General features: G+C 39.9%; 1 protein-coding gene across 7 annotated transcripts in view; it reads right to left on the reverse strand.

Annotated features, from left to right (window-relative positions):
* Window positions 1–307: 307 nt before the first annotated feature.
* Window positions 308–27976, reverse strand: part of rnf2 (ring finger protein 2) — a 49793-nt gene continuing 22124 nt past the window's right edge. For 3 of the 7 annotated variants that reach the window (XM_043699554.1, XM_043699552.1, XM_043699553.1), the window contains exons 2-9: window positions 22263–22303; window positions 22047–22135; window positions 13737–13897; window positions 11533–11748; window positions 9066–9344; window positions 7223–7279; window positions 3901–4072; window positions 308–961 (exon numbers count right to left, since the gene is read on the reverse strand). In XM_043699554.1, the coding sequence (XP_043555489.1) occupies window positions 860–961; window positions 3901–4072; window positions 7223–7279; window positions 9066–9344; window positions 11533–11748; window positions 13737–13897; window positions 22047–22133 (1074 nt within the window). In that variant the 5' untranslated portion in view covers window positions 22134–22135; window positions 22263–22303 and the 3' untranslated portion in view covers window positions 308–859. Of the gene's footprint in view, window positions 962–3900; window positions 4073–7222; window positions 7280–9065; window positions 9345–11532; window positions 11749–13736; window positions 13898–22046; window positions 22136–22262; window positions 22304–27976 lie in introns of those variants that run through there. The other 4 variants (XM_043699558.1, XM_043699557.1, XM_043699556.1 and 1 more) reach the window with 2 other exon arrangements.

Here is a 27976-nt window from a genome sequence, read left to right on the forward strand (position 1 = left end):
ACCAGTACTTGATTGACAATATAAATACTCATCATACATTTGACATGAAGAAAATGACTTAAAAAATGACACTGAAAATATATTTCTGTGTGCGCAATGCCTTGACATTCTGTAACATTTCATTTTGGAATGTAGAAGTTTGTTTTAAACCATAGGTTTATAATGTTAAAAATCACTTGCCTTCAAATTAAATAATTTGGTTACCTTCCAAATAACTTAGTATGTTAATACACTGCATAGGATGGGGGTTTAAATGCCACTCAGAACATGGCGTGGGGCATGACAATTAGTCTTAGCCCTTGGAGTTAGAGGAAGGAAGCCTGTGATATTCTTACTATCTTCCATTGTCAACCTACTGACCCACTCCGCCCTGACTCACATCTGGAGTGTAGTCACTTAAGTTTGTAGGGCTGCTGTTGTACAGTTTTCCAACATCTGTTGACACTTTAGGGGTCTGAGAATTTTTTGACTATGAAATTAGATCTTTGCCAATAGATTTGCATGAGATTCACAGCAACCAAAACAATATATATATTTCTATATAATGACTGCCTGGGATATAATCCATAAACCAAGAAACTGAGAAGCAACACACTACAAACTTCTACTTTCTGAATTCCAGGTGGTGCCCACAATATCATGATCAGATAAGAAAACTTAATGGGACACTGTCCTCTTTCCCAAGTCTGTGATGTTAAGTTGTGAATTTGCACGTCACAGATCTGTAAATTTGAACATGTGACACTTTTTATTCAACAGAACATCTTATGATGCTGGTTGTTGTTGCATGGAAGACAAATGTGTCACAACCAACAAAACTTCTGACTTAATTTCTGCATCATGGATCTTGCACCAATGCTTATTTGTGTTCCTTGGTTGGAGCATAATAAAGTTCCATTGGTTTGTTCACCTTCCAGTACTTCTCACTGACAAGTTCTAGTGAAAAGGAGCCATTCAGCAACTAGAAAAACAAAACAAAATCGCACATTTTATAAATCCTTTGCACAAAGTCATAACCCTTACCAGTGACATAATTGAGGGCACTGCTAATTTGCATAGAATAACATCTCAATTGGGCCAGATTTACTGTTTTGTTTGTTTTATACAAGTTAATATATGATACTTGTTACATTAAGCACAAATATGTGTATATATTATTCTTTTTCCTTTTTTCTAACTGCAACAATGCATTGAGTAACATCTACCAGGCAGAAGATCAAACTCAGCTAGACATTCACAAAACAGGTCTTCTGAAGACAATAGATAAGGAGAAGGTGGGTCTTCAATGCCCAGGATTTGCTACACCAACCAGGGGAAAAGATGGGCTTCTTTTAATGGTGCATTCAAAAGGCAGTGTTCCCAGTTGTGAAGCACTCCCACATTAGTGTGTTGAAGTGTCAGCATAGATTATGGAATGGGATATTTTGAAAGAATATATTTTTTGGAGTGGGACTTAAATCTATGACTTTCTAACTCAGAGCTAATGCAGCTACCACTGAGCTAAAATTTTCAAATCAATTCCATTGCAATAATTCTTCAATTAGTAACACATTATATTAAGCAATAACTAAGGACTACAGCCATGCTCTCAAGTATCATGCAATTCACTTTTATTGGATTACTAAGCCAAACAATGGCAAGACTTGATGAAGCCACATTAGTTGCATATCTAACTAAAATTGATTAAAAATGAATATCAAAAGTAAATTCACTTAATCATTTAGGGTATGAAGTATCAATAAAATTCCCACTGAGATTATCTAACTTAGAACTAACTCAGTGGGAATTTTGTTCTTTTTTTTCCGCAATTACACTTCCTATAATGTCGCATAAAACCATGTCATTACTTTCAACTGACTCACTATTTTATTGTTGGTTGACCTATTAGTTATTGGATTATTCTTTCCTCTTTTTAAAGTGAATGTAATATTTGCCACGCATCAGTTCTTTGGCACAAATCCCATCTCTGTTTGTTTTAAAGAATATAACAGTTAGCCTTGTAACCTTCTTCAAAATTGAGATGAACAAAATTGGACTTGCTGACTTGAAGTCTGCTCCAAATGACATTGTTGATACTCTGTGTTTAAAACTTATCTCCAGTAGCAACACTGGCAAATTTCCCTGATCTAGTTCTACAGTCTCACTTTAACCTTTACTTGTAAAGGCGAAAACACTTAAATAATAGGAGCTGCCTTTGAAATATGGCTTAAATCCTTCTAAACAGGCTTGAAAATCTTAAAAAAAACACCATGGATTTGCAGCTAGAGGAGCTCAAACCCAAACCCCAGTCTTGGTTATCTTTAGAATTAGTTTGCTACTGGGGACAATACTCATGAGTTCACTGTTACTTTTGCAGAACAGGCTCCCAGCAAACAATAGTGACAGTTCAAGAGGAACCACTGTCAAAACATGTAGTCATACAAGATACAGTGGTCAGACTTGCCAAAAGAAAATCTGCTGTAAATAATTTATCCTTCTCATTACAAAACTGGACCATTTCAATGTTTTGCTGGTGCATTTCTTTTAACAGTGAGAATACATTAAAATAAAGAAAGCTTAAACAATTGATGTGAGCACCTTTAATTGAAGCTTGAATTTGGTCCCCCATTTATGTTGGGAGCAACAGGAATCCAGTCCCGAAGCTGTTTTTGTCAGCTTCCACAAAGCCTCCTTATCTCTTACCCTGACCATCCAGGTAACTGGCTGCCACCTACAGCTAAGCCCAGAGGTTCAGGACATTTGCAACCCTCACAGTGAAACTTAGCTTTGTTCCCAAACGTCTTTCAGATCCAACCATCTTGCCTCATCTGTCCTAAAATGCTACCACTTACACTTAAAATAGAAGCAGCAATTCCCCAGTATTCTCTTTGCTCCCACTTGCCATGGAGAGTGCTTTGCCTCACATGCCTCGAACTAAGGCTTGCAAATCTCAGCTTTGCCAAACTCCACTACCTCTGGCCCATGTTAAAATGTGCAACTAAAGATTTCTTCTTGTTCAAATACAGGCCACATTGCTACCTAGTTCCTCCAGCTAAGCAACTTTTACACACTTTCTGCCTCACATTTTCCAATCCCTCTACTGCACTGCCTGCATCCACTTTCTCCAGAGCCACAAGAACTCTCCTAAAATCAGTTTGTTGGCTCTCTCACTCGCTATCTCCGCTACCCACTAGCTCCACTATAGTGTAGCATCTAGTAGTACACTATACTCTAATACGCTATAGTGTAGTGTCTAGTTGTCTAGTAGTATGTATGCTACTAGTTTAGCAAGAAACAACTGGTACAAAATAATTAGATACCACTTTTCAGTTGAAGTGCCTCACAGTAAATTTGCCTTCAAAATACAGAAATAAAAGTTCTAATTTCATGTTTCTGATGCAAGATCTAGATCTGACACAGGATGTTAAGATCAGGTCAATTGTCTCCCCTCCCAAGTATACCATTTCAAATACTTTCTGGGGCTGCAAAACACATGAGTAAATTGATCGCCGTGCTCTCTAGGAAATCAAACTGCAGACCCTAAAACACTGCAAGCTAAGTTATCGCTGAACATCCACGTGAAATCATTAGGAAATGGGTTGCCACATAAGTATACCAAACGATTGAGACTGGAGCTGTTCACCATTCTAAGCCAACATCAGGCTGTAAATCTCAAAACTCTAGAGTGAGCACTTAATGGGAATTTGTGCAATTTTTCAATCTAGGAAAATCAGCTATAATCTGTCATTGTGAAATTACTTGATGCAAATACAACTTCAATTTCTCTAGGACAGAAATTTTAAACTTACCTTTGTCTTTCAAATGCTAACTATTTGTGTTTTCAAAATTTGTGGAGTTTTATTTTGATCTGAAAATTATAAGTAAAACTCCTCACTCTTGTAAACCAGTTAAGATACTTACAGTAAATTGGCCATTCACTGTTGCAATATAAATGGTGTACTGTTTCTCACTGACTGTTTCCACATTCATTGGATTTGCTTCTTCATTCTTCCTGAGCTCTTCCAGGGCTAATCTCATAGCCAAGTACTTGGACAGATGGTCAACAGTGGCATTTCCTGTTGTTTTTATATACCTAGTTACAGCAGAAAAGAGAAAAAGAAAAAGGAACATGAGACACCGGGCCATGTACTATGCTTCCCCTACAACCACCTTAAACTTAAAAAAGGATGAGGGGATAAGTACATGATGTGTTTGTTTTATTGTTAGCGTTTGCGTGGAGCATCCACACCGAAATTTGCAGAAAGACTGATTTTGCCTTCCCTTCCGTCTCTCCTCATATTCATTATCCCATATTCTCAGACTGGTAAATTATGTCAGAATGGGATATGTTAATTATTTAAGATTAGAAAACTTAACCTAAGTATTTCATGTATTTTCTCATTTTTGCTTAAGAAACAATATTATATTAATTGACAAACAAAACTGCAAGGGCCCTAGATTTTCCTGTTTCAAATGCTGCATATGGTAAAGGCACAAGTAATTTAATTATGTGATTTGAAATAGCTTTCACAATTGCATAAATAAGGCTTTAAACCAAATCACTGCATTAATTCAGAGAGTGGTTCCAGAGATGATCCTGGACTTGTGTTAGCTAATGTTACAAACACGCTTCAAGTTTAAATTTTTCTTAGAGGACCAAAATTTTGAAATATTGTGAAAAATGGATTTGAATTTTATAGCGATACCTGGAGTGGTGTATTCAAAAGAAGTAATTGAAACATAAACACACTGTTATGTGAGGAAGAGTAACTATGATAGTGTTATGATTTGAAGATGCCGGTGTTGTACTGGGGTGTAAAAAGTTAAAAATCACAAAACACCAGGTTATAGTCCAACAGGTTTAACTGGAAGCACTCTAGCTTTCGGAGCACAGCTCCTTCATCAGGTGGTAGTCTACCACCCGATGAAGGAGCGGTGCTCTGAAAGCTAGTGTCTTTCCAATTAAACCTGTTGGACTATAACCTGGTGCTGTGTGATTTTTAACGAAGAGAGTGCGAGCGCGAGACAGAGAGGGCGGGCGAGGGTGGGGGCGAGCGGGAGACGGGGGCGGGCGAGTGTGAGAGAGAGCGCGAGTGTGAGAGAGAGCGCGAGTGTGAGAGAGAGCGCGAGTGTGAGAGAGAGCGCGAGTGTGAGAGAGAGCGCGAGTGTGAGAGAGAGCGCGAGTGTGAGAGAGAGCGCGAGTGTGAGAGAGAGCGCGAGTGTGAGAGAGAGCGCGAGTGTGAGAGAGAGCGCGAGTGTGAGAGAGAGCGCGAGTGTGAGAGAGAGCGCGAGTGTGAGAGAGAGCGCGAGTGTGAGAGAGAGCGCGAGTGTGAGAGAGAGCGCGAGTGTGAGAGAGAGCGCGAGTGTGAGAGAGAGCGCGAGTGTGAGAGAGAGCGCGAGTGTGAGAGAGAGCGCGAGTGTGAGAGAGAGCGCGAGTGTGAGAGAGAGCGCGAGTGTGAGAGAGAGCGCGAGTGTGAGAGAGAGCGCGAGTGTGAGAGAGAGCGCGAGTGTGAGAGAGAGCGCGAGTGTGAGAGAGAGCGCGAGTGTGAGAGAGAGCGCGAGTGTGAGAGAGAGCGCGAGTGTGAGAGAGAGCGCGAGTGTGAGAGAGAGCGCGAGTGTGAGAGAGAGCGCGAGTGTGAGAGAGAGCGCGAGTGTGAGAGAGAGCGCGAGTGTGAGAGAGAGCGCGAGTGTGAGAGAGAGCGCGAGTGTGAGAGAGAGCGCGAGTGTGAGAGAGAGCGCGAGTGTGAGAGAGAGCGCGAGTGTGAGAGAGAGCGCGAGTGTGAGAGAGAGCGCGAGTGTGAGAGAGTTTTGAGTTAGAAGTATAAAAATTTCAAATTTCCACATTAACAAATGTACAATTTAACCGGTTATTGTACCCCACTGAATGTTCGGTTTATGTAATAAACCAATAATTGCATATAAGAAAGCAATCCAGTTGGTAAATTGTTTTTCAATGTCAAAATATTTCATTGGCTATCTTGAAAACTGGGAAAACTATTCTCATTTGATGCTGTGACCCATGGAGCATTAACTTGAGCATTTCATCTTTCTAACCTAAGGCAGTTGATGGCAATCAGTCAGAGATCCTGTACCTAAATACCAGTGTGGAAGTGTGTGACTATGTGTGGCCATTAGGTGAGGAAAAGATCAGCCAGGGAAGCCCTGGGTGGTCAAATTAATGATCCTGGGAGTATTGTCACACCTTTGGGAGAAGAGAGGAGGAAATAAAGATGGAGAAACAAAGCTGTACATGAAAAGATATTGAACAATTGTGGTTTATTGGTGTCATATGGCAATTGAATGTAACCAGGAAGTTATTATACAGATTTATTCCTGTTTCTACACAATGGTTAGAGATCTTATTATGCGCAACATCAATGACAGTTTATGTTTCGGGGTGTGAAAGTCCCACAGTCCCAGAGCCTGCTCTGCTCAGAGGTTTTGTTTTCATAGACAGCACCTGTGGCCCTCAAACCATTATCACTTTATTAGCTACTGTGAATTATGCCACAATTTAATTATGCTGCTTTGTTGAAATACCTGTCTAATAATCTATCAAACATATTTGCAGTGGAGCTTGGCTGATGGCTGAGTGAGAAAATGCTCATAATTAACAGTTTGTTCCCTGGCCTAGGCAGAGTTTGATGATCTCAACTGGGAACAACAAAAAGTTCAAAATCTATTTCAAATGCAAGTCTCCATCTCAAAACTCACTGTTTGAGAGTCACAAGAAGAATGATTATTTGCCACAATATTAGAGGACCTCACACACCTGTAAAAGCATGCCTCAGCAGGAGAAACTACATTGAAAGGAGGAATGAGTTGTAAAAATAGTTATATATAAACAAAAGATCCAAAGACTTCAATAACAGGAGGCCTGATAGTGGATGTTTCCAGCCCTGACTGGGTTTGTCGGACAATTTCATCCACAGCAGTATTCACCTCCACCGGTGATACAGTTCCTGGGATTCAAATCCATCCATCTCAGAAACAAAGTCTAAGGTCACCAGTAAACCAGCAGGTCAGCACCATACTGACCACAATGCTAAAACTGAGTACTGACTGTCAGGTGTAAACTGATACACTGCCCTGTAACATTTCTGGCACTAATCAGTTTACAAATTGACAGTGTAGACTCAAGCAAGTGTCCATGAATCAAACTGAAGCGGATTCTCCCAGACCTCCATTTGTAGGTGGTCTGTTACTGGTTTGTGGAGAAACCGGTTGCAGTGAAACTGCTTACCGCTTTCTCGACACCGGTGTGCGCCCCACAATCCTCTGGACACCAACCGTGACCTGCCTTGGTTAAAAGAGAAAAATATTTAGAGTCATAAAACAGGTAGCTCTTAATTGGTAGCATGCTCTATGATCACCTTTACTGCATTGACAATATCAACACCATTAAACTTGCAGAACACAAAATCACCACTTCTAGGCATAACTTCTAATTCTCTCAAAACGTTCGGTATTCATGTCAAAATAATTCACATTTGCCTCTCCTTCCCAGTTTTCTTTCATTTACTGTCCTTTCCTGATATTACTGGCACATGCTGAGGCATGAGTACTTCTAGATAGTGAGGGTTGCCAGCACATTCAATCACAAAACCATCTCAATCGAGCTGAAACTTTTAGGGGTACAATTTCCAACAAGTCAATTAATAACCAGAGAGGCAATTCTGGCTGATGGTTTCCATTTCATTATGCCAGGGTCACTGAGACCAACACACAGCCTCAGTTCATGCCTTGTTTGATATCAGCTAACCTAGCACAGGTGAATACTGGAAACTGGACAACACAACTCCATTCATGTCGAAAGTGTGATGCTGGAAAAGGACAGCAGGTCAGGCAGGAAAGTGAGGAGGGGCTTTTGCCCGAAACATCAATTTTCCTGGTCCTCAGAAGTTGCCTGGCCTGCTGTGCTTTTCCAGCACCACACTCTCGACTCTAATCTCCAGCATCTGCAGTCCTCACTTTCACCAACTCTATTCATGCTAAACTGCTTCAAGTCTTAACATGATACAATATATAAACAGAAACTTAAGGCCTAGCAACACGCCATTAAGGCCTATTGTGCCTATACTGACGTTTTGAAAAAGTAGCAACATTTGTTACTACAACCACATTTTGTTGCCCAGAACCCTGAATTTCTTCATTGTCAAGTATCCATCCAACCTATCCTTTTAAAATGAATCACCTTTGTCACTTTTTCAGGTATAACTCTGAAAATGTCACATCTCCCCTCCAGATCTTTAGCCAAAGATTTGACTCTCTCTTCTTAAACTACTGAAAAACTTGCCAGGGAAATACATTTTCTGTTTAAGCTGTCAATATATCTTTCGATCTTGTAAACCAGAAATAACAATCCTAACTTTTCCAAACACTCCCCATTAGTTTCACAACTCTTACATTATTCTAATTAACCTCGTCAGCTGCCTTAGAGCCTTAAATAGAGTACCCAAAATTGTTCACAATTTTCTACATCAGATTCATGGCCAGTGATTTATAAAGTTCAAGCACGGCCTATTTGTGTTTATATTCTCTTCCTCTTTTTGAAAACCTAAGAAATCCTATGGTCTTTTCACCATTTTGTGAAGTTGTCCTGCTACATTTAAGGATGTGTACACATACAAAGATCTTCCTGCTCATCCATATTTCTCAAAACATGCCACAGATTGTGAGGACTAATTTCAAAATACACTAAGTGTTTCTCCAAATTAAACTCCATTGAACATCACACGTTTGCTCATTTTGCAAATGTGTGTCATCCTAATGCCAGTAGCTTAGTAGTTACAGTTTTTTGCAAATTTAAATATACCAATTGCAAATTTTTTTTTGTCAATTGAAGCAGTGGAACCTGTGACCTTATTCATAATGTGGCTGCAAGCGATTCCAGCGTTTTGATTTCTGTGGTATTGATGAAGTATCACTCCGGAGATGTTAATCTATCTTTCTCTTTCAGATACTGACTTGACCAGATGTATATTTCCAGAAATACCTTTTTTTGTTATTAGCATTCATTGTTTCATGAAACAAATTCTGAATTCTTCTGATCTGGTGAATGATGATAATCCCTTTCACCCACATACCTGGTCTGTGCTGTTTCATCTTTCTCCATTAGTGTAGGATGAGGCCTGAAGACCAGTTCAATTTCATTGGTTCCATCAGTCACTGGATCAGGATCCCCTGTCCCATTCTCATTCATGGTGTCAAGATCAGGACCAGACTCATCTGATGTCTTTGCACGTTTTTGACTTGGTCCTGCCTCCTGGTTGCTATGTGTGGAAGCATTACTGCAATGTGAACTGTCCCCATTGTCTTCTGCTCCACTTCCATTCTCAGCCTGGTGTTTTCTCACCCTCTGTGCTCTACCAGACAATAATTCAACATGTTGGTTTTAAACTGGACAGTTGCTAAGAAAAATGTCAACACACATTTGATACTTGCAGACTTCAAATCAACTAATTATGTTATCATATTTCAATGCATTTGAAATTAGTGAAACAAATATTTAAAATCACTTAAAAAAATGGTTGGCAAATGCTGTGAAATATTTAGTTCATCAACAATCTTAATACATTTTTGTTAAAAGCTTATAAAGTCTTCTTGTTAAAAGGACATAACAGTCATTAAAATCAGTTTCTATTCATAAACAGTATTCTATAGTCCCTCTGCATTGCTAAAACACTGAAGAATTAATGCCTCCTTTCAAGATATAAATCCATAATTACCAAAATAATAAATGTGGAATTTGAATTAATTTCTCTGAAGGAGAAATCAAAATCTTATCAGGCTTTACACCACCTGTGATTTTTAAGCAGAAGCGCAGAGAAATGGGCTTAGTAAGGGCTTAGTAGTAGAATACTTTATAATGATGATTTACGAAAATAACCACATGATCATTGTGTCAGCAATCTTCCTGCTGAGTCCACAGTTTGCGGATTCAATGTAAAAAATATTAACATTATCACATTTAAATCTCACAAAGGCTCTGATTGGTCAATTAGAAATAAAAATATTGTTACAACTTTAATACTTTTACATAGAAACTTTAAAGTACTTTTTCTTAAAAGATCTTTTGTCAATGACTGAGAATACTTAAAAGGCAAGACTTTTTTTAGGAGAGAAAAAGTACATGGAAAAACATTTCTTCATTACTGGCTACAAAATAGTGCAATGCAAGCTAAACTATATTCTATTAAATTATTTATTTTCTATTCCAGGTTAATCAAAGTTGCTTTTTCAATTACTTCACATGTTCCATTCTGATATTGTGTTTTGGATAACGGTAATTTGAATTTAACCTGTCTATTTTGCAGCACTAACATAAGCAGCAGCCACAATACCTCAACACCTGCTGGTCAAAAGTTAGTTTTATGGTTTCTACATTCTGGCAATGGCCTTTCCTGTAGCATCTAAAAAATGAACCAACAATGCAACAAGCTAGTCTTGCTCATAACAAATGGTGACTAAAGACAGACATTCAGGTTAGTTTCTCTCAAAAAAAATCATCTAGTAAAGTTTGTCTTAGTGCTTCATATTACAACAACATTTCTTCTGTAGCCAGGGCTGTAACATGAAGTGCAGTTTAAGACTTTGTATAATCAATAATTTTCCAAATAACACTGCAGTGCACTTAGATGCAGTAATAAAGACATCTTAGTTTATTTATCACTGCTAATCAGATGTGCTGCTCTAAGTGGCTAGTATTGAATTTTCTTAACAGGAACTTGCTGATGTATATTAAATCATCCCAAAGCATTCTTGTTAAGCAATACTGATCAATATTGACTTAAGTGTGTTCACAATTGTATTAGAAAACAATGAATCCTACGAAAGTAGTACACCTATTAACTAGTCCATTAATATTAAATGAAGTTCAGCTGTAATAAGTAACTATGTGTTAATGCTGCATGATCATAGATCTAAGCATGCAACCTTAAAAGGTTCTAAAGATGGCAAAAGAAGTGATATTATACTGGATTCTGTTCTTTTATATTAATATTTAGGTCTAGTACTTAGGCCTTACAAAAAACAACTGAATTCTTATGTTTTTCAGGACCCAAACTGGAGTTGGTAAATTGGATTTACTGTAGCCTTTAGTTCTTGAGGGGCTAAATGGCTTACTCCTTTTCTGTTGCATTTTCCTCCCCAAATGCTGTCCTCTTTACACATTTGATAGATAACTCTAAAGACACAATGCACCGTCAGCCAGAAAACAGAGAGCATCACATTGCTAACCATCTGCTTTTTGCGTTCATTCAACTCAACAACACATAAATGTTCAGTAACAGCAGTTTAATTCTATAGATTTTTAATCACAGATTTCAAAATTGTTTTCAGAATAGTTGTGTATGTTCATGTGAATGTGTCAGACTTAGTTTCTGGCAAACTAGTCTTCTTGCCTCAGTTACTAATAGAGACTTAGTTGTTGTGTGAGGAGGCAGAACCACTTCCAAATTCAGACCACCTCCATTAACATTTCAATAGGTGTAATAGTAAATAGCAATCAGTTTAAGAGAATTTACTATTTCTGGGGAGTTGCACAATCCTTACCTATTAAGTGCTTGCATTTTGAGTCCTTCTTCAATGCTGTGGCTCAGGGCTTGTTGGTTATGGTGCTTGCTGATCCTAGCCAGCACCCGCTCTTGGTGTGCCTCATACTCATCTCGACTGGGATATATTTTGCTGATGAGCGCGTCAAAGTTTGGATCTGGCCGCAATGATCTCTTGGAGACCAGTTTCTTTCTACATGTCGGACACTCTTTATTTCTAAGAAGAAAAGTTCGCCATTAGGTCTGCATCAGAAATTCTATGCTTTTTAAGAAGTTATTCAACTGAGCTATTCTCAGCTCATAAGTTTTCAAGAGGTACAGACCTTTCTCCAAAATATTGTGTCATTTTCAGGTTTTTACATAAAACATGATCATGTTGTTTTACAGCCAACTGATCTCATCTGTCCACGCAAATGACATTCTAATTTTCCATTGAGACAATTTTCATCCTACAACTAACTAATACTTCTCTCATCCACCATATTTGACCAATGTGTAGCGGTGAGGACTTCTTTACCACAGAGGGCTGCTAAGGTTGGGTTACTGAATATATTCAACTCTAAGCGGGACAGATTTTCAATCAGTAAGGGAATTAAGAGTTATGGGGAAAAAGACAGGAAAGTGGGATTCAGGATTATCAGATCGGCCATGATCTCACTGAATGGCAGTGTTGACTCAATGGGCTACTGTTACTTCCATCTTATATGGTCTTGAGGACAGCAAAAAAATAAATTACAGCAAAACAAACTAAAAACATTGATGGTACACTGCAGGACAGTGCGCTGTGCAGAAGCTTCAAAATCTGTACCAAGGAGTCACAGGATATGGGTTCATGGCCATGATTCCCTGTGAATTTATTGTTTCAGCTGTGCTGTTGTGGAGAGCCATTAAGCAGAAGCCAATGGTTTCCCAAGGGACAGTAGGAGTGGGGGTGGCGGTGGGGGAGAATCACCTGTTAACTGTCTGTTAAAAGATAACCAAAGAGGAAAGGGAGAGAAATTGGGCAATAGCTTTTAGTTTTAGTGTATTAGAATGGAAAGAAAGACAGCAACAAATTTCCCTATTTGCAATCAGCCACTAAAGGTTGCAAAGACTTAAAAGTGCATTGCTTAGTGGACATACGCATTGTTTATAGGTGTTTATGTAAAGATTTACTTCAACCACTGATAAATATTGTTCTTATTTTCCCAAGGATATTTGGTCAGCATGGTTGAGTTGGTCCAAAAGGTCTGTTTCTGTGTTGTATTCCTCTAAGACTTTAAGTTGCTTTTCACTTGCCGTTAGGAATGGCCATACAAAGGTTCCAACTATCTACTGCTCACAGATTGATACGTTGTCAGAAAACCGACTGAGAGGAGGAAATAGGTATTTTGTTGTTCTGTACCGGCACATTAGAAGTCAGTATGCCTAAGTGTAATTATTTAGGAAAAGTTAATATTCTAAGCAAAGAGGGTTACCTCAGATTACAACAGGATCTGGACCACATGGGCCAATGGGCTGAGAAGTGGCAAATGGAGTTTAATTCAGATAAATGTGAGGTGTTCCCTTTTTGGAAAGCAAGTCTTAGCAGGACTTATATACTGAATGGTAAGGTCCTAAAGAGTGTTGCTGAACAAAAAGACCTTGGAGGGCAGGTTCATAGCTCCTTGAAAGTGGAGCCGCAAGTAGATAGGATAGTGAAGAGGCTGAGGGGTGACCTTATAGAGGTTTACAAAATTATGAGGGGCATGGATATGATAAATAGACAAAGTCTTTTCCCTGGGGTCGGGGAGTCCAGAACTAGAGGGCATAGGTTTAGGGCGAGAGGGGAAAAATATAAAAGAGACCTTAGGGGCAAATTTGCATACAGAGGGTGGTACGTGTATGGAATGAGCTGCCATAGGATGTTGTGGAGGCTAGTACAATTGCAACATTTAAGAGGCATTTGGATGGGTATATGAATAGGAAGGGTTTGGAGGGATATGGGCCAGGTGCTGGCAGGTAGGACTAGATTGGGTTGGGATATCTGGTCGGCATGGACAGGTTGGACCGAAGGGTTTGTTTCCATGCTGTACATCTCTATGACTATAAGCATTTCCTGATTCTCAATATTAGGGTATATATAGCCTGACCCTTTGCTATTCCTATACCATGACAGATGAGGCTAGAGTGAGGGTGGTACGCGGCTTGCTTGTCATGTCCTGCAGCCGGTCTGCTATTACATACCCACTCCTGAGGGCAGTAACAATGCAATCAGCACAGAAACGATGGAGGCACTCTTTAGTTGTCATCGTGTTCTTCAGCATGTCTAGACAGATAGGACACATCAGCTCACTGTGCAGACTTCTGGGTGACACTGCAATCTCCATGCCATCTGTGATTGCCTCCTGTAAGTCACAAAGTTAATCATGTAGCAACAGCTCCAACATTATTGCACCCTGGTCACAAAGTTATAGATCATCTTTATGGGATGTTGGACAGAATAAAATGCTTTTGGTGACCTGCCCAGTTTGCATTTCAAAGTGTGTTTTTTTTTTAAAAAAGAAACAAAGGGGCAGTTTGTTTTCTCTTGGTCAGTCCGAACTCAGCTCCAACTACCATTCAAATTGCACTAGAATTGAAAACCTTCACTTTCAGCCAGACCAGAAAGTAGGATTTCATAGAAAACACCTCATCTCATTTGGACAGGGTACAAAGAAAGAAAATCAAGGGCAGAATCAATTCGCAGTCTGCAGTGCTCACCAGTCAACAAGTGAGACATTCCAGCTATTCTACTAATGAGATAGGCAGGTAATGTTTTGAAGCAGGAAGGATAATAAGAATTTTTTTTAAAAAGGCCCAAAATGTTAGCACAGATTTTCCTGGAGTTGGGACAGGAACTTCATACATTTTTTTTAAAACCTGACATTGTCATAAAGCAGTTACTTAATGATACATTTAGATGCAATTTTGTATTGTGTTTCCTGTTTTCACATTTTAAAAGATTTTTCCAAACACTTTCTTGAAAATGGTACCCTTTGAGTTGAAACTAGATACCTACACAAATCAAATTCAAAATAGCCAAGATCTGAATTATAATATTAAAGTTTCACTCGGCATGAAACAAACCTAAGCTATAAATGACTTTCAAGAAACCGTGAATGACAGAATAGGTAGTATACATAGAAATGTACTGCTAAATTCACCAAACATATTCCTTACTTTGCAAGCAACATTACATCCACTAAGGAGTTCTCAGCTAGTTTCAGTTCCTGGCAAAACAATGCACCATCTGCTCTGATATAATGAGGCCTTGTGACTGACAGGCAAAGTTCACATTACAGCATGTGATCTTACCATATTAAGCTCTACAGTGAAATTTTTGCCTTTTGAAAAACATCAACAACAGATTCTGATTTCAATGGAAATCAGTTGTTTCTTAAACTGATAACCTGGATAATTTTTCTCTGATGGAATGCTACTTATCATGGGGAGAGTTTCAACCAGGTCTTTGTATCAAGATGAGTAACATTTAAAGTAATTGCCTAAAACATCAAGTTTTATGACATTAATCATTCTCTTACATCCCAGTATAATAGCTTGAAAAAGTAAAAATTTAAGATGTTACCTTATTTGTTCATAGGAAAAGGGAGTCACTGGTAGGGCCAGTGTTCTAATTACAATTGAACAGAGTGGCTTTCTGGGCCATTTCAGCGGGCAATCAAGAGTCTGGAGTCACATTTCGGTCAAACCAGGTCAGGGTAGCAAAAAGGACAATAGTGATCAAGATGGGTATTTATGACAATCAAAAGTGTTACATGTTCACCATTAGACTAAAAAATAATTCCAGATTTTTATTGAATTTAAATTTCACCATCTGTCACTGTGGGATTCAAACCCATGTTCCCAAAAGGATTGGTCTCTGACTCTGGGTTACATTATCAATGCAAGACTATGTTCCCTCCCTTTGTTGCTGCAAAGTCAAGGTGGCAAACTCCTCCTGGAACTTAATTTGTGTTTATGATCACCCAGTGGTTAAAAGTTCGTTATTTGGCCCCTTTCCTCTCGAAATCCAAACAGCTCAGCTGACATTAATGTCATTCATAAAATTTCGTGCTATTTCTGTCACTTGATTTTTAAAGCAAATTATGGCAATTCCCTTCTATTCTTTGTGAATAGAACCATGCAGCACAAACCACTTCCCTCTTCAATTTGTTTTAAGTTCCATTTTTATGACATTGTTAACAATACAGCCATTCAGCATCAGAAGCAATCTATGCAAAATAAAAAGGGATCACTTGAAGGAAATTTGACTGACACAGTCACAAGTTGGAAAAACAAAGTTACAGAGAGAAAATAAGAAAGGCCAAAGTGAAGGAGGCAATACAGAAGGAAGGTATGCAAGAAAAAAGAGAGGGGAGGAAGTATGATAGAAAGAGATAGCATACAGAAAGAATGCAAGAGGAAGTGAGAAAAAATATCAATTAAAAGTTGAGAAGAATTCTTTTTCCAGGTTTACCAGCACCAACATAATGTTAAGCTTTTTGTTTGGAAGGAGTCTTTCATTTCAGAATGCAAAGTGTTTTGGGAACTACTACATTAGATTTCTTTATTGTCAAAGTTACACAAGTGTGTAAATATATATGACTTCAAAAATAGTTATATTCCAGAACTTTAAAATTTGTTCTAGTGAAATGATAGATTCCATTCCTATTTTACTCTTAACATTGACCACTTTTCCTCCACTTTTTCTCAAAAATGCCTCTATATTGAATTTATTGTCACGTGTACCGAAGCATGGTGAAAAGCTTTGTCTTGTGAGCAATACAGGCAGATCACAGACTTAAGTAGCATAGATAGTAAATAATAGGTAAACAGTGGCAAAAACAAAAACAAAAACACAGGTGCAGGTGAATGTTAAGAGTTTGAGAGTCCATTCAGTATTCTAACAATAGTAGGGTAGAAACTGTTGAGAAACTGGCTGGTGTGTGTGTTCAGGCTTCTGCATCTTCTCCCCGATGGTTGGGGTTGTAGAAAAACATTGCCAGGGTGGGCTGGATCTTTAAGAATGTTGGCGGCCTTTCCTTGACAGCAGGCCTGGTAGATGGATTCTATAGATGGGAGGTTGGCCTTTGTGATTGTCCGGGCCGAGTTCACCATTCTCTGTAACTGTCTCCGATCTTGAATGGTGTAGTTGCCATACCAGGTAATGATAGATCCAGACAGAATGCTCTTGATGGCGCACCTATAAAGGTTGGTAAGGATATTCATTATCATGTCAACTTTCCTCAGCTGCCTGAGGAAGAAGAGATGTTGTTGGGCCTTTGTAACCAGTGTGTCCACATGAAGAGTCCAAGAAAGCTTGTTGTGGATGACCACTCCCAGGAACTTGACCCTCTCCCACTCATTCCACCTCTGTGCTGCTAATGCGTAGGGGGACATGAGTAGCATCCCGCCAAAAGTCAATAATGAGTTCTTCGGTTTTGTTGGCATCGAGAGCTGGGTTGTTCTCAGTGAACCATTTTAACAGATCTTCCACCTCCTGTCTGGATTCTGTTTCGTCGCCATCTGAGATTCGACTGATTATGGTGGTGTCATCAGCAAACTTGTAAATGGCATTAGTCTGGTTTTTGGTGACGCAGTCATGAATATACAGCGAGTACAGTAGGGGGCTGAGTATGCACCCCGGGGGGGGGGGGGGGGGGGGCTCCAGTGTGGAGTGTCAGTGAGGATGAAATATTGTCCCCAATCTTCACTGATTGCGGCCTGTGGGTCAGGAAACTGAGGATCAAGTTGCAGAGAGTAGGGCTTAGTCCGAGATCACTAAGTTTAGTAATGAGTCTAGAGGGGATAATAGTGTTGAAGGTTGAACTGTAGTCAATGAGTAGGATTCTTACGTAGCTGTTCTTGGTGTCAAGATATTCTAGGGAGGAGTGAAAGGGCAAGTGATACGGTATCTGACGTGGATCTGTTGGTCCGACAGGCAAATTGGAATGGGTCAACAGTAGTTGGGAGGTTGTAGTTGATTAATGCCATGACCACCCAGTCAAAGCACTTCATGACCACTGAAGTTAGGACTGCTGGGTGGTAGTCATTAAGACATGCTGCATGAGCCTTCTTAGGTACAGGGATGATGGTGGCCCTCTTGAAACAGACAGGGACAGTGGCCTGCTGCAGGGAGAGGTTGAAGATATCAGAGTAGACCTCTGCCAGTTGATCTGCGTATGCTTAGTGCACGGCCTGGTACTCTGTCTGGTCCCATCACTTTTCTTGGATTCACACAAAGGAAAACTGATCTGACCTCTGATGCAGTGACTGTTGGGATAGGTTTGTCAGGATCTGTTGGAATAGGTGTTATCTCTCCACCAAAAGTCTGCTCAAAGTGAGCATAGAAGGTGTTGAGACGATCTGGGAGAGATATGTCATCATCTGCTATCTTGCACTGTTTCTTTTTAGACCCTGTGATGTCATTCAGTCCTTGCCATAGTCACCAGGTGTCTGTCTGGGTCTCTAGTTTGGATCGGTATTGGTACTTAGATCTGTCTTTTTCATGACAGATAAAGAAATCCATCTATCTCAACCTTAAAAATCACACAACACCAAGTTATATTCCAACAGGTTTATTTGGAAGCGCTAGCTTTCAGAACACGCTCCTTCTCAGGTGGTCGCTCCGAAAGCTAGTGCTTCCAAATAAACCTGTTGGACTATAACCTGGTGTTGTGTGATTTTTAACTTTGTCTACCCCAGTCCAATACTGGCACCTCCATGAAATAATTCAACCTTAAATACATTCAACTGTAGAGTGTTCAGAACTCTGTGGGATAGACAATTCAAGATTTAAAAGTAATTTCTCCTCATTTCAATCCTAACTATTTGGCCCCTTTCCCTGAGACTGTGCCTCTGTGTTTTAGATTCCCCATGACAGGGACAACTCCTTGAACATTGACACATTGTCAAGCTCCTTCAGAATGTTGCATGTTTCAATGCGATCACCTCTCATTCTTCTAAACACCACAGAGGACAGCCTCAATTAGCTGAACCTCATCAGAAAGCAACTTCTCTAATCCAGATTCCCAGGTACCAGTCTAGTGGAAGTTCATTGCACCACTTCCAACAACAATTACGCCCTGAAATGTGGAAACCTAAACCACGGACAAGGTTCCAGATGTAAAATTGTAGCGCGAGTTCCTTATTCTTGTATTCCAAACCCTTTGCAATTAAGACCAACATGCTCTTTGGTTTTCAAATTGTGAACTTCATTTCTTGAAAAATATTCTGTTTTTTTGTTTTTCTTGTACCAAAGTGAATAACCACATTCTTCCTCAGTTTAGTACATTTGCCAGTTTGGAGCCCACTCACAACCGCTGTGTCCTCCTCACAATTTACCTTCCCAGCTAGCTCTGCATCATCAGCAAATTTGGATACGTTACTCTGTTTATCTTCAAAGTCATTCATGTAGATTGCCCAATAATGATCTCCATGACAGTTAGTCAGAGTCTTTCTGATGAAGGGTTCCTGCCCAAAGCATTGATTTTCCTGCTGTTCGGATACTGCTGTGCTGTTCCACCACCACACACTCTCAACACTTATCTCCAGCAACTACAGTCTTCACTTTATTTTAGTCAGTCAGAATTTGCCAACTTGAAAATGCCCCATTTATCCCAACTTTCTACTTCCTGTCCTCAAAAGGTGGTAAATTAGGCAATTAGCTGAACAAGTAGTTTGCGATGTAGACAAATGTCAACAGCGTGTGGCCAATTATTGTACCGGCTAAGGTCACTGAGACGGTTCTGACTTCTCAACCTGTCCTCTCACCTGAGGTGTGGTGAACCTCAGGTTAAACTCATCACCAGTCATTTCTCTCTAATAGTGAGCAGTCCTATGATCCTCTGGGACTATGGCAACTTTACGTTACTTCCTGTCCATTAAGCATTTTATATCCATGCTAATATATTAGCGTAACTCTTTGCAAATTAACCTCCCCATACTAAATGGTTTATAAAAATCCAAGTACATAACAATTAATGATTCTCTTTATCTGCCATCTTCATTACATTCTGAAGAACTCTATAAAATGCTTTCACAAAACTATATTGACTTCATCTCTAACTATGATTTTATGAGCTGCGTTGCTAAGATTTATTTGGAAATATATTCTAATCCTTTTCTGACAACTAATTTCTAGCAGGTGCTGCATTTCCCTGTGTTTTTTTTTTTATTAACAGAAGAGCAGAGTTTAATTTATAAATAGATCAGATAAATAAACTAGCAATAATGTGGTGTCTTTCACTTTCTCAGGATGTCCAAAAAACTTCACAGTCAATTAATTACTGACGTGTTCGAACACTTCATATAGAAAGGGTACAGAATACAAAAGCTTGGATATTAATGATGAAACTATATAAATGGCACTAGATAGACCTCAGTTGGAGTACTGCGATACAGTGTGCAGCCACCATAATATTAGAAGGATGTGAATGCATTGGAGAGTGCAGAAGAGGTTTACACAGATGGTTTTGGGGATAAGACACTTCAGTCATGAGGAAAGATCGGAAAAGTTGGGATAGCTTTCCTTGAAGAGGAGAAAGGTTAGAGAAGATTTGATAAAAAGATTTCAAAATTATGAAGGGTACGGACAAAGAGTATAAAGAGAAACTGTTCCCACTCAAATAGATTGAGAACCAGAAGCACAGTTTTAATGTGATTTGTTACAAAAGTAAACGTGAGGTGATAAGTTTTGTTGACACACTACAAGTACTTATGGTACAAATGAACCATCTGGAAATGTGGTGGAGGCAGATTCAATGTAGGTCTTCTAGACAGCACTGTTTTTACTTAAATAATATCCAAATTGCAAGTTTACAGGGAAAAGACTGGAGATTGAAACTAAGTTAATATGCTTAGAAAGCCAGTGCACACATGATGGGCCAAATGGCCTGTTTCTGCACCAAAACAATTCTGTGACTCTCTTCACTGATATATGAAAACGTATTATGGAGTACGTGCATAGCAAAAATCTCACAAATATCAAAGAGTCGCCAGCTCCTGCTTTTCACGGTGTTGGTCACAGTCCGAATTTCCTGCTCCTCTTCAAATAGTGTCAAGGGGCTGGGCTTTCCCATTCTCAGGCCAAGGGTCATTTTCAGGGAGTTTGATGGCAGTGATGTCACAATGGCATTTCTCACTATCTTCTGCCCCTCAACAACACACTTCATGTGAAATCATATGGCAGGAGAAGGTTAATTGCCATCACTGCTGGGTTTGGTTGCTGTACAAACTGATGGTGCCATATTTAACAACCCAGCTGCATATCATTCCACGAACTACCCAAACTGTCTTATTTTAATACTAAAAAGCCTCAGAAAGCAAAGCGAGCATCCAGCATGGGCGGAGAGGTGAGCCACCCTCTACCCAGAGGTGGGTGGCCAAGGCAGCAAACATAGTCAGCCAAAGACAGAGATAGCAGGCTCAAACACTACCAATGTTACTATTGCACATAGCACCAATAGTTCCCACCTACCCCTCATCCTCTACAACTAGCAGTCCTTCCCGTCCTCTGGTTAAAAAGCTACGCAATGCACAGAGGCTAGCAGCCACCAGGTGAGCATAAAAAGTGTGAGATCACTAAGAAATTAAGCTAACAGCTATCAGATAAATCATGTCGAGATGCAAGAAATATCTGTACACCCCTGTGCTCCAAAGTGAAATTCTGAAAGACTGAAATGGATCAGTGATAATAACATAATAAATCTGTTGGTTTGGTGATGTCAGCTTTGGTGCACAAAGGGCCGGGGAGGACACTGTCCATGGAATCTTCAAGGACACATTGGTGAAAGGACATTAAAACAGTGGCCTGGAGACAGAAGTGGTGAACTACATCCACCAGGTAACTGCTCTGACTGAAGTCAGGTATTGTTGCCATCTAGTTTCTCAGAGAAGGAGAGGAGAATTGCAAGCTGTAGAGAAATGAAAAGAGAATAGCCCATAATCGCTTGCAAATACACAAAAGAAAACTAGTCACCAATTAGTGAGAGTCAGAACTCCCTGCTGCAATATTAAGGGGAAATCGAGCCTTTTTTCCACGATTTTGCTATATTTTCCTTCAATTTTTGTCATTGCTCATGCCACTTGAGTGATGGGAAAATTCTGCACATGGTTCCATTTACTTTCATTTACAAAGGAAAGCAGATTCTCAAATTCACAGGTGAATTGATGTTGGTCAATCTCCAACTGGATCATTGAGTGCTTGTGTTTTTGGTTATTTCATTTATTGTTAGGTTGATGTTGTTTAGTGGATTCCTAAATTCAGTAGTTAATTATTTCCTGTTCGCACAAAGCTCATAGTGCCAATTTACCAAAGATGCCATTAACTTTATAGTTAAAGAAAATGTTTTCTTTCTCTAAGTTGAGAAATCAGGATGCCAAGTTCAGGTGTACAAGTTATTTTCCTAATGTTTCCCAATTACATGTTATTTGCTATAGAATGACATGGTCCACTAAGAGAGGTACACAACATTAAATTTGGAATAGAAATATTGATGTAATTGTTATATTTACCTGAGGTGTTCTCTGTAACTCATATAAGCTGAGTTCCCATGTCTTGCTAAGAGGCTGGGTTCCATTGGTCTGCACTATTTGTGCCATTTCTGTAAGAAACATAGTATATCATTTGAAACATGAAAATCTATTTAATTGATATTGCCATCAGGCCAGCTCCAGAAAAACCGTCCAATAAACCAAATATTGGATTTAATTTCAAATAGCATTAATTACCTGAGTTCCGGAGTGAAAAACAGACTGGTACCCTCTGGAAACTGTAGGCAAAAGTGAAGTTAAGGCCTTAGTGCGTGGATTGCAGTTGTCCAATTGAATTAATTATGTCTCTAATAAATCTCAATGCAGGTTCAGCAACAATTCACGTAGTACCAACATAGTGCAAGGATTAGTACAGGATTACTGTCCATCAACCAACTGTAACTAAAAAGGAATATTTGCCCAAAGTTTACAAATTCTAGCATATCTTCATGGTCACTGAGAAGGAACATTTTCACAGTTTGGCAAGGAAGAAAAGTACATTATTTTCACTAGCAATGGTGGGACCATGAGGACTCATTACAGTATCCTCTCCAAACTCTTATTTCTAGCTCCATTACATCTGCAGTGACCAGTTTAAAAAAGCACTGTTACTTTGAACACAGACAATAAGAATCACTATTGTGGTGTTTCAAGGTATGCATAGAAATCAAATTAAAACTAATTTGGTAAATGGTACACATTCCTCCTACACATATTGAAGCACATCAACTGTGTTCCCTAACAAACCACAGTTCTATGCAAACAGATAAGACGAGATGCTCCATCATCTTTCTATTTTTTCCTCTCCTTCCTAGCTGGATACCAAATCAGATTCAGAGAGTACGTACAACATACCCGGTGAGAGATTTGAACCTAGGCTTTCTGGATCATAGGCAGCGCTGTTAACAACGACACAGTGGCTCGGTGGTTAGCACTGTTGCCTCACAGCACCAGGAACCAGAGTTCGATTCCAGCCTCAGGTGACTGTCTGTGTGGAGTTTGCACATATTCTCTGTATCTGCACACATTCCCAGTGTCTGCGTGGGCTTCCTCCGGGTGCTCCAGTTTCCTCTCACAATCCAAAGATGCGCAGGTTAGATGAATTGGTCATGCTAAATTGTCCATTGTGTTCAGGGATGTGTAGGTTAGGTGCATTAGTCAGGGGTAAATGTAGAGTAATAGGGGAATGGGTCTGGGTGTGAAGCTCTTTGAAGGGTTGGTGTGGAATTGCTGGGCTGAGGGGCCTGTTTCCACACTGGAGGGACTCTATGATAACTGAGCCACAAGATCTCACAACATGTGAAATGGTGCACCAAGCATTTTCTGTTATCATTATGATAGCATGAGCTATATTTGTCACTGTTCTCACAAACCACAAGTTGATTCTGCTATCCATTTAAAAAAAAACACTAAGTAGAATGTAGCTTTCTTTGTAATGACGAAAACTGTGCAAGCACTGTTATACAGTCATAGACATGTACAGCATGGAAACAGACTCTACGGTCCAACTCGTCCATGCCGACCAGATATCCCAACCTAATTTAGTCCCACTTGGCAGCATTTGGCCCAAATCCATCTAAATCCTTCCTATTTATATACCCATCCAGGTGCCTTTTAAATGTTGCAATTGTACTAGCCTCACCACAGCTCATTCCAAACACGTACCATCCTCTATGTGAAAAAGTTGCCCCTTTGGTCCCTTTTATATCTTTCCCCTCTCACCCTAACCCTGTGCCCTCTAGTTCTAGACTCCCCCACCCCAGGGAAAAGACTTTGTCTATTCATCCAATCCATGCCCCTCATGATTTTATAAACCTCTATGAGATCACTCCTCAGCCCCAGCCTGTTCAGCCTCTCTCTATAGCTCAAATCCTCCAACCCTTGTAAATCTTTTCTGAACCCTTTCAAGTTTCACAACATCTTTCCAATAGGAAGGAGACCAGAATTGCATGCAATATTCCAAAAGTGGCCTAACCAACGTCCTGTACAGCCACAACATGACCTCCCAACTCCTGTACTCAATACTCTGACCAATAAAAAAAAGCATAACAAACACCTTCTTCACTATCCTATCTACCTGCAACCCCACTTTTAAGGAGCTATGAACCTGCACTCCAAGGTCTCTTTGTTTAACAACACTCCCTAGGACCTTACCATTAAAGTGTGTAAGTCCTGTTAAGATTTGTTTTCCCAAAATGCAGCACCTCGCATTTATCTAAATTAAACTCCATCTGCCACTCCTCAGCCCACTGGCCCATCTTATCAAGATTATGTTGTAATCTGAGGTAACCTTCTTCACTGTCCACCACACCTCCAACTTTGGTGTCATCTGCAAACTTACTAATGATACCTCCTATGTTCATATCCAAATCATTTATATAAATGATGGAAAGTAGTGGACCCAGCACCGATCTTTGTGTCACTCCACTAGTTACAGACCTCCAGTCTGAAAAGCAACCCTCCATCACCACCCTCTGTCTTCTACCTTTGAGCCAGTTCTGTATGCAAATGGTTCGTTCTCCCTGTATTCCGAGATCTAACCTTGCTAACCAGTCTCCCATGGGGAACATTGTCGAACGCCTTACTGAAGTCCATACAGATCATGTCCACCACGCTGCCTTCATCAATCCCCTTTGTTACATTTCAAAAACTCAATCAAGTTTGTGAGACATGATTTCCCACGCACAAAGCCATGTTGACTATCCCTAATCAGTCCTTGCCTTTCCAAATTCATGTAAGTCTTGTCCCTCATGATTACCTCCAACAACTATGCAATGTCAGATGAAAATTATTGCTTTAAATGTCAAAGGAAAATAGGCTCATTGTTTAATTCTTCAAACAAGTCCCAAAATTCATAGCAATAAAATTGTAACACATCATTAAGTATTGCAGTGGAAAGAATGCAAAGGGTGCGCACATTGGGCAAAACATACATTGAATAAACCCTACTGGAATATAGCCTTGTTCTGCAAGCTGACATTAGACAGCAATAAAGCAGATAATAAGACGTTTACAAACTGATTATCAGAAAGACATAAGATTCATATGCAGTGTGACGGTAAACATAGAGGATGTATCCCTTCATGGGAGAGTCTAGAACCAGAGGGCACAGCGTCAGAATAAAAGGATGCCACTTAAAGACTGAGGAGAAAGTGAGGTCTGCAGATGCTGGAGATCAAAGTTGAAACTTTATTGCTGGAACAGCACAGCAGGTCAGGCAGCATCCAGGGAACAGGAGATTCGATGTTTCGGGCACAGGCCCTTCCTGAAGAAGGGCCTGTGCCCTTCTTCAATAAAGTTTCCACTTAAAGACTGAGATGAGGAAGAATTTCTTCTCTCAGAGGGTTGAGTGTCTTTGGATTTCCTTCCTGGATGCTGCCTGACCTGCTGTGCTGTTCCAGCAATAAAGTTTCCACTTAAAGACTGAGATGAGGAAGAATTTCTTCTCTCAGAGGGTTGAGTGTCTTTGGATTTCCTTCCCACAGAGTGATATGCTGGATCAGGCATGCTCCTACTGATTGATAGAACAAGATCAAGAGGCTAAATGGCTTACTCCTGTTCCTATTTCTTATGATTTTATGAAGCTGATCATGCACAATATACATCTCTTAACTGATGTATTTATTAAAATAACTGCTTTAGCCCCAGTGCAGATTCGTAGATATCTTCAGCAGAGAAAGAGATTTTGTTTTATTTTGACTGTGTTGACTTTTTGTAGGGGCAAATCAAAACAAATATTGCTTCAAAGTGTTGCACCTTCTTGTGCTTTGGATGTTTATCTAACATTCCTTTAAAGAATGTAATGGCTGCTGCTTTAACTATCCCCTATTATTAAATGTTCCATGTTCCAATATTCTGCTGAATGCACAAGTATCTCATACCTTCTTATCTTGTTCTCTTAAGGACAATTTTAATTAAACTACCTTTGATCAAAAAGAAAATACGATATTTCAAAACCCATCCTGATTTTTAAAAACATTTTCTTTTTCTTTCCAATTGAAATGTTTCCAGTGTGTCAATCTCTTGACATTAATTCCCAATCCCTGGGATCATCCTTGTGAACGGATGCTGTGAGCTTAATAGCTTCAATATCTTTTCTATAAAAGGGTGACTAAGGGTGACCAAAATTTTATGCTATACTCAAGCCAATGTATTCGAGCTTTAAATTATTAATTCTTTACTCTTGTACTCAATATACTTATTTATAAAACCTATAAGGCTTGGAACTATTTTTATGGCTTTATACTCACACATTCAACATTTAAATTATCTGTTATATTCCTCTGCATATGGGCATTGCTGACCAGCCAGCATGTATTTGCCATCCTTAATAGTCCAGAGGGTAGTTAAGAGTCAAACACCGTGTCAAAGTAAGACAGTATTCAATGAGCCCACGTTCAACTCATCAACATTTACCATAATCCATTTCGCCGCCAACCTGACCAACACCCGTTCATCCAAATACATCTGCAATCAACTATCTTTCTATTCATCCTGCTATGTGTCTTTATACCATGTATCTGAACTTTTAATAAGCCTCTTCAATATGGTCTATAAAATGCCTTCTGAAAATATATATAATTTATGTCTACTGCATTCCATTTGTTAACCAGTCACTTCTTCACAAAAATTCTTCAGAACAATTGATCATTCCAGTGATCAATTTGAGTAGTTCTTCTAACCATCCTGAAAAATAGCAAAATCAAACTGGTGTTATAAATGGCCTCAGATGATAGTGTGGCAATAGTTAAGTGCCAACATTAATTCAGCTATTGCACTATTTCCACAACATCAAAAAGTTTGTGCTTAAGCCCAACCCATGTACATAATTAAAATTGATGCTCCATTTCAAAAGATACATTTCTGTTGAGATTTTAAACCCCAAACAAAGCCTGTTGTTCAGGGAAACATAAATGTTTCATTGTATGTCTTCAAAGAATAACAGGAATAGAACTCTAGCTACCACTCACGTCTCAATCAAAACAATCAAGGAGGGGTATCTGATAGCTAGTACCTGCTGCAGCTATTGTACACAAGGTGTATAGTTTGGCCTTGGATAGTGGCTCACTTCACTGGGCTAGTGTGCTGGAAATCTGGCCCCTACAGTATTACAATATGTTAACAACTCACGTTACGAGGGGATCCAAGATGGCGGCGACTCAGCAAGTCTGAGTCTATAGTGCTCCTCCCAAGACCTAGGCAGAGTGGGCCACCCTCCTCCACCATACTCACCAAATCAATTAAAAATAGTTTTTACTTAATGTAATTAGTGGTTTAGTACTAAATTTATACAGTTCAGTCTCCTATAAAAATGACTAGGGGAAAAGAGCCCGCAGTTCTCAGCAGGCAGGAGCCCCTCCCCCACCCTCCCCAGCTGCAGCACAGGCATCCGCAGCTGCCCCGGGGGACTTACCTACGGTGGCGAGCCTCGCGGAAATAATCTCCAAACTCGATGCGAAGATCGATGCTTTCATAGAGTCCCGAAATCGGTGGAATTCATTCTCAGCCGCGCTACAAAAGCATGGCCGAGACATCAAAGAAATTGAATGCAGAGTCGGAGGGGCGGAGCTAAAGGCCACGACCTCCGAGGCCATTGCAGAATCGGCCATGGATCGGGTCCGGACTCTTGAGCAGCAAGTCCGGGCCTTAGAGAATCACACTGACGATCTCGAGAATTGAGGTCGTCGAAAAAATATTTGTTTGCTGGGCCTTCCTGAACGGGCAGAAGGCGGCCAGCTTACAAGGTTCCTTGAACAGTGGCTTCCACAGTTATTGAATCTGGAGGCTGAATCAGGCCAGGTAAGGGTAGAATGGGCCTACCGGCTTGCAATACGCAGACCCGGCTCGAACCAGTGTCCCCGCCCAGTCCTGTTCCAGCTGCAGAGCTAAAAGGTGAGAGAGATGCTCCTGGA

This window comes from Chiloscyllium plagiosum, chromosome 11, assembly GCF_004010195.1.
Source record: "Chiloscyllium plagiosum isolate BGI_BamShark_2017 chromosome 11, ASM401019v2, whole genome shotgun sequence".
NCBI classification, from domain to species: domain Eukaryota; kingdom Metazoa; phylum Chordata; class Chondrichthyes; order Orectolobiformes; family Hemiscylliidae; genus Chiloscyllium; species Chiloscyllium plagiosum.